This window comes from Salvelinus alpinus, chromosome 33, assembly GCF_045679555.1.
Source record: "Salvelinus alpinus chromosome 33, SLU_Salpinus.1, whole genome shotgun sequence".
Classification (NCBI taxonomy): domain Eukaryota; kingdom Metazoa; phylum Chordata; class Actinopteri; order Salmoniformes; family Salmonidae; genus Salvelinus; species Salvelinus alpinus.
The window spans coordinates 26,784,003-26,795,455 of NC_092118.1; the positions used below are offsets into that span (position 1 = coordinate 26,784,003).

Here is an 11,453-nt window from a genome sequence, read left to right on the forward strand (position 1 = left end):
AGAAACAAAAGAGAACTTAACCAACTAGCGGATGACTTTTCAGAATCTTCTCCCTCCACATCAATACTGCTTTCAGAGATCCAGATGGAGGCCAGCAGCAAAGTGTCCCCTTATTGGGCCTTTATTGGTACATCCTAAATGCAACATTGAATTACGGCAGGGGAAAGGGGAGGCACGCTTTTTGTTTAACACACAGTACTTCTGAGGGCAATAAAAATCAGCAATGAAGCAATCACTGTACCATTTTTGGAAACCATCTACAAAGAGATCACTTTCCAGTTTTAATATGCGTATGAAATAAATATTAGAGCCGAGCCAGAGCATGAGAGAAGCCATATGTTTCTTGGTGGATAAAAAAAATGCATCCATAGGCTTGTGCTTTCTACAAAACGCTACATGTCTTTACCTTTTCTCCAATATATAAAAGTCAACTCATATAAATCTGCACTCCAACTAAATAGCGATTTACAGTAAATGTGTGGTACATTGAGAACAGATAGGGAAATGCTACTTGGGGGGAGTATGTTACGTCTCAAAAGATGGGTTCAGAGTGGATATGTGAGAGGGATTTGTGTGGTTGCCAGATGTGTTATTTTATTGAGAGTAATGGTGCACCCCATAGGCTGATACAATCTGACAACAACTTAATGGTTATTGAATATGTTAGAGAGAGTTTGATGTTTTAGTAAAATATCTGTTTTTCTCTCTCGCTTTTTCTCTTTCCCTGTTTTGATATTGGGGCTCACTCACCATGTGTCTTATTTCATATGTTGGCATAATGATGAATAGTTTTGGGTTGTACAGTCAAGCACTTTTATTCAGAAAAACATTCTAGGCATCACTGTGAACTGATTGCTTTGGAAACTTGTGTCCTTGGAGCTACATACTACAGGCAGGATTTGCAACTAGAATTGTGTACTTGTACACAAATAAATTAATACTAAGTATCCATATATGAGATGAATGCTTTCTGACAGAGAGGATAAATGATCAATATATGAATAGGCACTACTATCCAGTTAAAGAACAATGGACACAATCAACAATTTAAACCCATAAATAAACAACAAGAAACAGAAACCTTCTCCCAAGAACAGCTCTTTCAAAACTCTCAGAGCTAGGCCTACACAGAGGAGACAGACAAGACCATGTCAGCACAGTGCCTATGTGCCAGCAGCATACCACCCTGCATACCACTGCTGGCTTGCTTCTGAAGCTAAGCAGGGTTGGTCCTGGTCAGTCCCTGGATGGGAGACCAGGTGCTGCTGGAAGTGGTGTTGGAGGGCCAGTAGGAGGCACTCTTTCCTCTGGTCTAAACAAAGATCCCAATGCCCCAGGGCAGTGATTGGGGACACTGCTCTGTGTAGGGTGCCGTCTTTCGGATGGGACGTTAAACGGGTGTCCTGACTCTCTGAGGTCATTAAAGATCCCATGGCACTTATTGTAAGAGTAGGGGTGTTAACCCCGGTGTCCTGGCTAAATTCCCAATCTGGCCCTCAACCATCACGGTCACCTAATAATCCCCAGTTTACAATTGGCTCATTCATCCCCCTCCTCTCCCCTGTAACTATTCCCCAGGTCGTTGCTGCAAATGAGAATGTGTTCTCAGTCAACTTACCTGGTAAAATAACGGTAAAATAAAATAAAAAAATAAATGTACTGTAGATCTCTGCTACCATTTAATTCTAACATAAATTATGGCAAATTACATTTCCAGGAAAAACAAAGGACTTTTCTGCAATAGAATATTCTTATCATTCTAATGCACGTCTATAAAAGATCCAATTAAAATCTGGCAGAGTGTGATGGCGCTTTTCCAATTTATATTAGCTTTTGAGGAGACTATTAAAGTTTATTTATTAGGTGAAGATGACTTTAAATACTACAGTATTAACGCTGCAGTAAAATTCGATTAGCAGAGTGAGATTTTAACATTTACCCTGTTACCACATATATAACGTTGGGGGAGCGGCGATCTACGATCAATGACCTTCTGAGGCCAACATGGCTCCCCTATTTCCATAACACTGACTCCAGCTGTTGGCTTGGGGACCTCTGCACTGGTTGGGAAAATGTAAGAAAACAGTTTGGAAATGAAGATAAACATAGCCGTTAAAGTCAATGTGTTCTAAACGTGACACAGATTATTTGTTTACTACTGTATTACAGTAACCATGGCATAGGGCCAAGTCACATTAAATCATCTATCGAAAAACAGTACGTTGTTACTGTGGTTCATTTCAGTCTCCCATTTAAACATTCAAATAGCTGTTGTATTACTACATTTTCTGTGCTCTTTGTTCAGCAGGTCTGATGGATATTTGCCCACCTGCTGCCATTGTCTTCTCCTTAAAGGACGACCTGGTGGTGACACACACTGAGCATTATGGGAATGTTGCATCGTCGTGGTGGCGCTACGGGCAGCTGAACAAAGGATAGCTGGACTAATCACCACAGTATGGCTGCGTCTGATATTGCACCCTATTCCCTATATAGTGCACATTGTTTTACCAGGGCCCTGGTCAAAAGTAGTGCAAAGGGAATTAGGTGGCATTTTGGATGCACAAAAATCTCCTTTGTCTTGTGCGTAATATCTCTCTCTCAGTCCCTACAGCACATAGCTCACTAATGAGGTGACATTTCACACTTACAGTCACGACAACACACTGCCCTGCAAATGAACGTCATAATAACAGTCAGCAATACCTTGATGAGAAGTAAAATACTTCCTTTCTGAACAGTAAGGGATGGTCTGAAAAATAGCACAGGCAAAATTTCAAACAATTTATCTTTTATGTCTTGTTTTCTTGACAGGACCTCCTATTCACGTGTTGAGTGAAGGGGGTCATGCATATTTGATTTTGTAAAACGTCACATTTCTAATCTTTCTACTAATTAAATATGTGTTGGATTAAAGGTTAAATCCAGGGGAGATCAGTTAAATGTTTTGATACAGTCCTCCGTCAGCCCATTATGGGGCATTAGAAATTAGATATGTGAAAAATGTGATGGCTGCCTCACTGCAACAGTGCTTTAAAAATATAAATGTAAGTGTCTTAACTGCAATGCTAATCATTTATAGGACACAATTTATTGAATCACCCAGACAGAACTGATTGACTGGTCCCACTGCTTAATTCACAGTAAAAGTTTCGGTGGCACATAATCATTTATTCTCTCTCTTTAAAGATGGAATCCTTAATGGTGAAGCTGTCATGTCCGTTTGGGATATTATAACACCAAAGAAGTTACAGCAAACAACAAACACAGTTGTTTTGCCTCGAACATCACTGCACGCTTCGATAGAACAGCAGAATATCTACTGCACAGGAGTTTGGTGGCACCTTAATTGGGGAGGATGGGCTCGTGGTAATGGCTGGAGCGGAATCAGTGGAATGGTATCAAATACATCAAACACATAGTTTCCATGTGTTTGATGCCATTCCATTTGCGCCGTTCCAGATATTATTATGAGCCGTCCTCCCCTTAGCAGCCTCCACTGATGTACTGCAATTTGTTGTACCACGCTGCTCATTTCCATTTGGATGCTGCTCACCTCCGTTTTGTCGACAAAACAAAAACAATAACAATGGCGCTGGGGTGAACAGATTCTATCTTTAATAAGTCAGTGAGGTTGATGCTGTCAGAGATGTAGCGAGACAAAGACAGATTGAAACGGTTTATCGTGGTGAAAAAAAAAGATCTCATTGTGAGTTAGTAGACCCTGGTGTGATATAAAGAGACATGTTAGGCTTGCCTAACGATTCACCCTGAATTTAATTCCTCTGCTCTATCAATCGCTCCATACATTCAGTCTGAAACTGTAGTTTGTGTGACTTCAAAATAAGTGGAGTTATAATAAGTGGAGTTGTACAGAACAAATTAATTAGTGATTGGATCTTTTCTAACAAGTCTAACCAATCAGAGTACCAAAGTTAATGATGTCATCATGTAGGCCGGCTCTGGACCAATCCATCGGTTTCTGGGACCAATCAGAACGGACAGAATGTGTTCACATTCTAGAAATCGTTGGTGATAGAGGCAATTCCAGACTCAACATGGAGAAGAAACATCAGTTGGCCGGAGCGATGTGGATGGGTAGCCAGGCAAACGCTTGGCTGTGGTTTCGAAGCCTAAAGAAAGTCCATCTAGGACCCTTAGGCAGAGGACATGCTACAGCTCAAGTTTCCAGGGTACAACACCTTTGTTAAATGATTCAGAACTTTGACGGTTTAAGCAATACTGGTTAAATGAGGCCTTTCTCTCTCATTCACTTGCAGGTGTGTCATGATAAATGACCGTAACCCTACACCGAGCATGACACCTCAGCTCTGAGCTACTACCCGTCTATTATATCTGAGTGCTGTGGAGCTGTAACAGTGACACGGCTGTTGGATTGTCCAGAGAGAAAACAGAACCTTCTGAGACAGTCTCTCTGTTCCCATGTCCATACTAGCATACTACTTAAAAGGAAGCAATGTATCGGGCATGTGTTCTACGTAGTAGGCTAGTGTGGACATTCCAAAATCAAATCACATTTTATTTGTCACATGCTTGGTAAACAACAAGTGAAATGCTTACTTATGGGCCCTTCTCAACAATGCAGAGAGAAAGAAAATAGAGAGATAATAGACAAGTAGATACACAATGAGTAACTTGGCTATATACAGGAAGTACCAGTACTGAGTCGATGTGCAGGGGTACGAGGTAATAACATGGCTATATACAGGAAGTACCAGTACTGAGTCGATGTGCAGGGGTACGAGGTAATAACATGGCTATATACAGGAAGTACCAGTACTGATTCGATGTGCAGGGGTACGAGGTAATAAAATGGCTATATACAGGAAGTATCAGTACTGAGTCGATGTGCAGGGGTACGAGGTAATAACATGGCTATATACAGGAAGTACCAGTACTGAGTCGATGTGCAGGGGTACGAGGTAATAACATGGCTATATACAGGAAGTACCAGTACTGAGTCGATGTGCAGGGGTACGAGGTAATTGAGGTAGATATGTACATATCGGTAGCTATAAAGTGACGAAGCAACAGGTTAGATAATAAACAATAGCAGCAGTGTATGTGATGAGTCAGAAGAGTTGGTGCACGAAGGGTCAATGCAAATAGTCCGGGTAGCTATTGGTTAACTATTTAACTAACTATTTAGCAGTCTTATGGCTTGGGGGTAGAAGCTGTTCAGTGTCCTGTTCGTTCCAGACTTGGTGCATCGGTACCGCTTGCCGTGCATGCCCATTACATCGTTTCATTCTAAGTAGTATGCTAGGGTGGATATTAAAATGTAGCAATACTGTGTGAACTCTATCTACATTCAGCCTGCTGGCTGATGATGGTGATGTGAGAAGAGGAGATGGAATGGATTCATGAGCACTGGGTGGTGGTTGGATTAAAGATGGTCTTCACGAGAGCTGATCGGGGTAATGGAATGTGTCAGCATGAGATTTACATATTCAACACCAACCACAGCCTCTCTCTCCAAATCAACCTTGTAAAGACAGGGTCGGTCCCAATGTTGCACATAGGTTCAATGGACATATAGACGAGGCCTCTTAAGTGTTGATTTACGTCAATGTAAAATTCCAAAGTGCACACCGCAGAGAGATACAAACACAAACAGGAGGACTCCCTAGTCGTGTGTGTGTCTGTGTCTCTGTGTCTCTGTGTGTGTGTGTGTGTGTGTGTGTGTGTGTGTGTGTGTGTGTGTGTGTGTGTGTGTGTGTGTGTGTGTGTGTGTGTGTGTGTGTGTGTGTGTGTGTGTGTGTGTGTGTGTGTGTGTGTGTGTGTGTGTGCACATTGCAAGGAATGATGCGTGTAATAGCTTAGATCCTCTACGGCACAGCCATAGAAAACAGAGAGTATGATCTACTAATGTTCCACCACAAGGCCACCTCTAATATACAGTATATGACTCACAGTCCGGACACAGCTTCCATAGCAACAACTATTAGGGTCTTCCATGCAGGAAGCTTTACTGGGCTGATAGAAGTTCAGAGTTAGGACAAAAACGTAAACACTACATAGTTAATCACATACACACATCAGTTTAATTAATGTAGATAGAACCAGATGAATTGGGGAAATTGTCTGAATCTGCAGAGTAACTCACTTTCGGACAGAGCATCCATTAGCTCAGGGGTTCCAAGTACTGTACTTCAAGTGAGCGAGCTAAAAATAAATTTCCCCAATCTCAAATGGAAAACTGGGTCTTTAATAAATCTGTTGAACTAGGCTTCTGACAAGCTGCAATTAAAATGCCCAGGAAACACATCAGCTTTTCACTTCCTCAATATTTAAACCTTTAAACACATAACTTTGGTTACATCCATCAACTTTAGAAAAGGGCAAAGTAAGCAGCTTCTCGGGGTACCAGCGATTTAGAGTCCTAGTAGTGTTTGGATATGTTTACAATGTGTGTGTGGTGAAATGGCACCAGCTGTGTACACTGACAAGATGCACACGGCCCACTGTGTGTTTGAAGAGCATCTTAACCCTTCACTACCACTCCACAGACGGGACAACAAAGACCACGGGAGGCTAGGCCAATCTGGCTGTAGGGGACAATGGGGAGATATTGCCCCAAGGGTTTTCTGGTGTGAAGGGACTGTAATGTAGCATCTCTGAGTCCATTTATGTCCTTTCTGCTTTGTTTCCTATACATATGCAAGGAACAATAGGATCCAACCCATCCTCAATCAGGCTTTTGTTTCACCTACATGACTCATTTAAAGGCTCAATAAAGTCCTAGAGTATGCCGGCTGCAGCTGCTGCCTTCCATCCTCATGTGTTATGCTGTGAATAACTTCCCATTTGTTGTTCTTACAGTGTATGTAGTCTATTACGTATGACAGACGAGTGGTTGATACAACTCAAAGTTGAAATATAATCCATTGATAAGCATTTCCTTGGATAAGAGGAAACATATCCATTTGGTACAGTCACAGAGGCTATTTGTCATCAGAGCCAATCAGCTGTTACTATCAACCCTGCTCAGTGAAACACACTTCCTGTTTACAGCGGTTGTCATTGAAAGGATTCTTGGAAGACAATCATTCACTGCTCCGTAATGACACTTTTTAAACCAACAGAAAATTATGGCTACAGACAGCGGAAATATTCTATCAATCACAGTTAACACAATGCTAATGCATATTACATAATCTTTGGATCTGAACATAGCCATCCACAATTTATAATCACTTACTGGTAGTATTAGTAATAGTTTCACAAACTAAAGCTCTGTAGTAGTGGCAGTGCTGCAGGTGCAACCCATTCCTCAGTTACATCTGGTAACAACCAACTAATTACCTCTACCAGTGCAGCTAATGAAATTTATATTACATCTAAAACATTATTAAACTTCAGGGGAGTATAACACAGCACTATAAATGTTCCAGTAACAGGGGAGGTGTGGGGGGGGGGGGGGCACGCTCATGAACAAAGGCATTTCAGTCAATCAAACGGTCAAATCATTTAGACATGCTAAATGTAAACCAGTACAGTTGAGAAAATACCAAAAAAGCTCAAAGCCTTTAGTAGTGTCCAACCTGAAGAGCTTGCCCAGTTATGTAGACCACAAACTGTTCCACATTTAAACCAAGGGGGACATATAAAAGATTCAACTTTTGCGACAGAAAAGGAGAGAAAATATACTATGATGACCAAAAATTATCTAGGTGTGTATTCATAAGGTTTCAGAAGTGAAGCCGGGCTTCTTGTAAATTTCACTGACTAAGACCACATGTGCTCAGTATAAACCAAAGAGCCAGTAAAAACCAAGTCATTATCCCAGATACATTGAATGTAATGTAAGACTGCACACAATTTCTGAAGTACCAACTACCAACCAATCAGTGGCTAAAAAGAGTCCCTGTGGGTATATACCCCTAAACATAGTTACCTTGTGTCCCAGTTAAATCAAAGCACTTTACCAAAGGCACCCTGCTGAGACTGCCCTGTCATACACCTGAACACAATCCACACCATTAAATATTAAAAAGGTATAGAATAATATGTAGCCTATATGAAGTGTGCTTTAAATCAGCTCTTACTGACATTTATCATCAAGGGTCCGAGGTTCAATTCTACTAGATTACTAGCAGCTCATGTTCCCTTGTAAAGTACATGATATTAACATATTCCCTTCATCTCATTGCCAAATCACGGCTGGATTCATTAGTCATGAATCATGATGACTGTAGTACCTAATTAAGTTTGTGCCACTCATTTGGATGATTCTGTAGATTTAAAAGAATCTGTGATGTTTGAAAGTGCCTCTGGGCCCCATTGTGATTAAATCTGAATTATTTCCTCAGACAATATTTTGAGAGGGTGTTACTGTTTATACATGACATTGAGTACCCATTGACATTGACCAAGGCACTGTCACAGCTTCTCGGAGTGGGAACTTGACATGAAAGCTATAATAAATAACTCTGTTATCAACCCAAGTTAATTTGAGTCTATACAACTTGAAAACCTGACACATCGTCTGGATGACTGATGTTTCCTCTCAATGAGTTTGGTCGAATCAGTTTGGGGATGATGTGTCTTGCATTATGCAAACACATGCAAATCTCCCTTCCACTCAGCATGCAGAGGCTTCTGAATTGGCATGTGATATGTGGTTTGTGATGAGACATGTTGCAGAGGGAGCGCTTCATTTCCTCTCTCTCTCAGACTACAATTGCATTTTGCCCTATTCCTGACAGAAAGACTATTTCCTTTCTCAAACTTTGGCCCCGGGGAGTTTTCAAGCAGACACAAGACCACACTTTATCTATTATAGGACAGTCAAACAAATGTGGTTGCACTTGGGAGCTTTAACAAGCCTGGGCTATTTGGCCAAGCAGACGCAAACACTGCTCTGGTCTCAGAATGTTCTCAGAACAGGATTATAGTATGTTTTCTATTGGTTCTCAGAACAGTTTTAGAGGATGTTCTGGGGAAAAGTCTGGAAACTCATTTGATATGGACTGTCTCTCTCTTTTGGCAGCTTACCATGCTTCCACATCCTGAACATGTTGTCAAATAGAGCCATTATCCTTTTCAAAACAAATACTCCTTTGTGCTTGTGATACAAAAATACCAAATATCTGCTGCTGGTTGTGTACCAAACCACCTGTCTGTCTGGGACTGTGTGTGTAAGGATATCTCACATAGGATAACCCTACTAGGGACAGTATGACATTTTATTGAAAACACTGCAACACATCAGTAAAAAGGGGCATATTATCTGTGAGCAAAAGAAGGGATCCCGATCTGAAACAACAGCAGTTGAATCAGACATCAGATATCAACATAAACAACCTGCTCACTTCAAGGATAATTAATGCCTTTCACAATTGATGAATTGGCCTCATATGTCCAGATCTATAGGTAGTGACATCACTTTATCATGTGCCTTCAGTGAATCTAAAACATATGAACTGCATGTTGATTGATGATGATGGAATTATAAATTATAAACACTGCCCATTAAATGATTAAATGATTATGGATCAAGTCACTTTTTAAAGGCTCTGTCACACATGTAATCAAGTTGATCACTCATTGTAAAGTAGCAGTGTCACTGCCACCTGGCATGAATAGCTTACTCTGCAAGAGATAGGATACCAAAACTTCATCCAATTGAGAGATGTGCTATATGAGAAAGCATTTCAACGTGTAAACATTATGACATGCAGAACTCCAGCACCAAAGGAAGATGGTAACTTGCCTAATTGATAAAAGTGTGTAATGCACTGGTAAAACGACCTCTTGTCTTATTGTGTTATTCTGTCTATTTTATAAAAGAAAACATTCCCAATCGTGTACAACACCATTTGCCATTATATCAGTCTGTCTGGACTCAGGAGGAATGGGGTTTGAATACAGTGTGCAGAAACAAGATAGAAGTACGCAAAACAATGTAGAACACAACTGCTCACCTTATTATAGTTGTAGTAGCCCAAACAGTGGGGAAAATCCAGGTTTGGTGGGTCTCCTGGAATAGGATTTCCTCCGGCAGTCGGATAAAACCGTACATCCATGATGTATCAGGCAACAGCGCAGCAATACTGTGAACAGAGCTCAATTTGTTTCTACCTTTTTTTACCTTACAATCCACGCGCACAGTGAGAGAAAGGCGGCGAGACGCGCAAGCTTTATCGGGACCGTAAATCAAAGAAATAGAAAGCGGGATAAGAAGAGGTAAGGGATAAAATACGACGTTTTGTTATTCCTCTTCTTCTCGTTGAAGAAGCTGTTCATAGTTTTGAAACCCAAATAACGGTTGAGCTATGTCCAAGCTCGTCCTCGACGTTTATGATATCTGCGCCAAGCCGTGATGTTTGCCCATGCATTTAGAGGCAGCTGCTGTACACAAAGAAGCCACGCGACCGGCAGGGACAGACTGCACATTCGTCCTTCCCCTGTTCAGCATGCGAAACAAAATTGAAAACAGAGCTAACGTTGTAATAGGTGTATAATAAGAAGTCCGTCTCGTTTCCCCCCCACCCTCTCGTTTCTTTCAGAAGTTGTTTTTCCTCAAGTTTTGCACAGTAGTTGGCGAAGGTAGCACAAAGCAATGAGGATATTGTATTCCCTGGAATTCTGCTATAGTGTTCCACCAGTGGAGAGTGGGGTTTTGGGACAAAATCTGATAAATTCGTGCGGTCAACCAATAATGTGGAATTAGTAGATTTGCTTTACAACATTAGATAGATGCTTGGTTCAGTCTTTGGCTCTGTTGATGAACAATGTGTGAACAAATCAGGCTACTCCCCGAACACAGCAAGCCACTCCCATTTAGCCAGCATTTGCCTCAATGAAAACACTGGATAGTTACATTTTACACTGCTTTCAGTCTCTGGGGATACTTTGATTGACAGATTTTATATCAAAATAATCAGCAATATACACGTGTTTTTACAGCAGTTGCTTGAATTGCAAATTAAGCGGGATACAAACAATTTGTTTATGTTTGTAATAAACTGGTAATAAGATGGTCATGAACCTTAGTACTATAATTGTTTCTATGTGCTTTACTAAATCACACATTTTTCTTAATGAAAATCTCTTCAAAACAAACAAACATGAGTTTTGAAAGCCAATCCAATCTTAGGAATAGTTATAGCCTGAAGCAGCTTGTTGGTCCCCTCCCTAATATGACCACATGGGACACTAGAATGAATACAAACAGTCTATTTACAATAATCATCATGTCTCAATTATGTGTAGCCCTACTTGTTTATTTTCTCCTCTGAAAAGATTGAACTAACAGTCAATCTCCCATTACAGGGATTGGAGGAGATGTACTTTATGTGTGCTCGGCCTCTTATGTATATAATGATAACCTGATTAATTGTCAGGCCGAGTCAAACATATATGGCCCCATGTAGAGACATGGCCTATTAGATACTTCAACCACCTGCCTGCACATCTATCTCTTCAGG

At 40.9% G+C, this 11,453-nt stretch overlaps 1 protein-coding gene across 1 annotated transcript in view; it reads right to left on the minus strand.

Annotated features, from left to right (window-relative positions):
- The window catches only part of LOC139562960 (TOX high mobility group box family member 3-like), a 62,238-nt gene extending 51,286 nt beyond the window's left edge, over positions 1–10,952 (minus strand). The window contains exon 1 of the mRNA XM_071381162.1: positions 9,948–10,952. Within this exon, the coding sequence (XP_071237263.1) occupies positions 9,948–10,049 (102 nt within the window). The 5' untranslated portion in view covers positions 10,050–10,952. The remainder of the gene's footprint in view (positions 1–9,947) is intronic.
- Between the last annotated feature and the right edge of the window lie 501 nt (positions 10,953–11,453).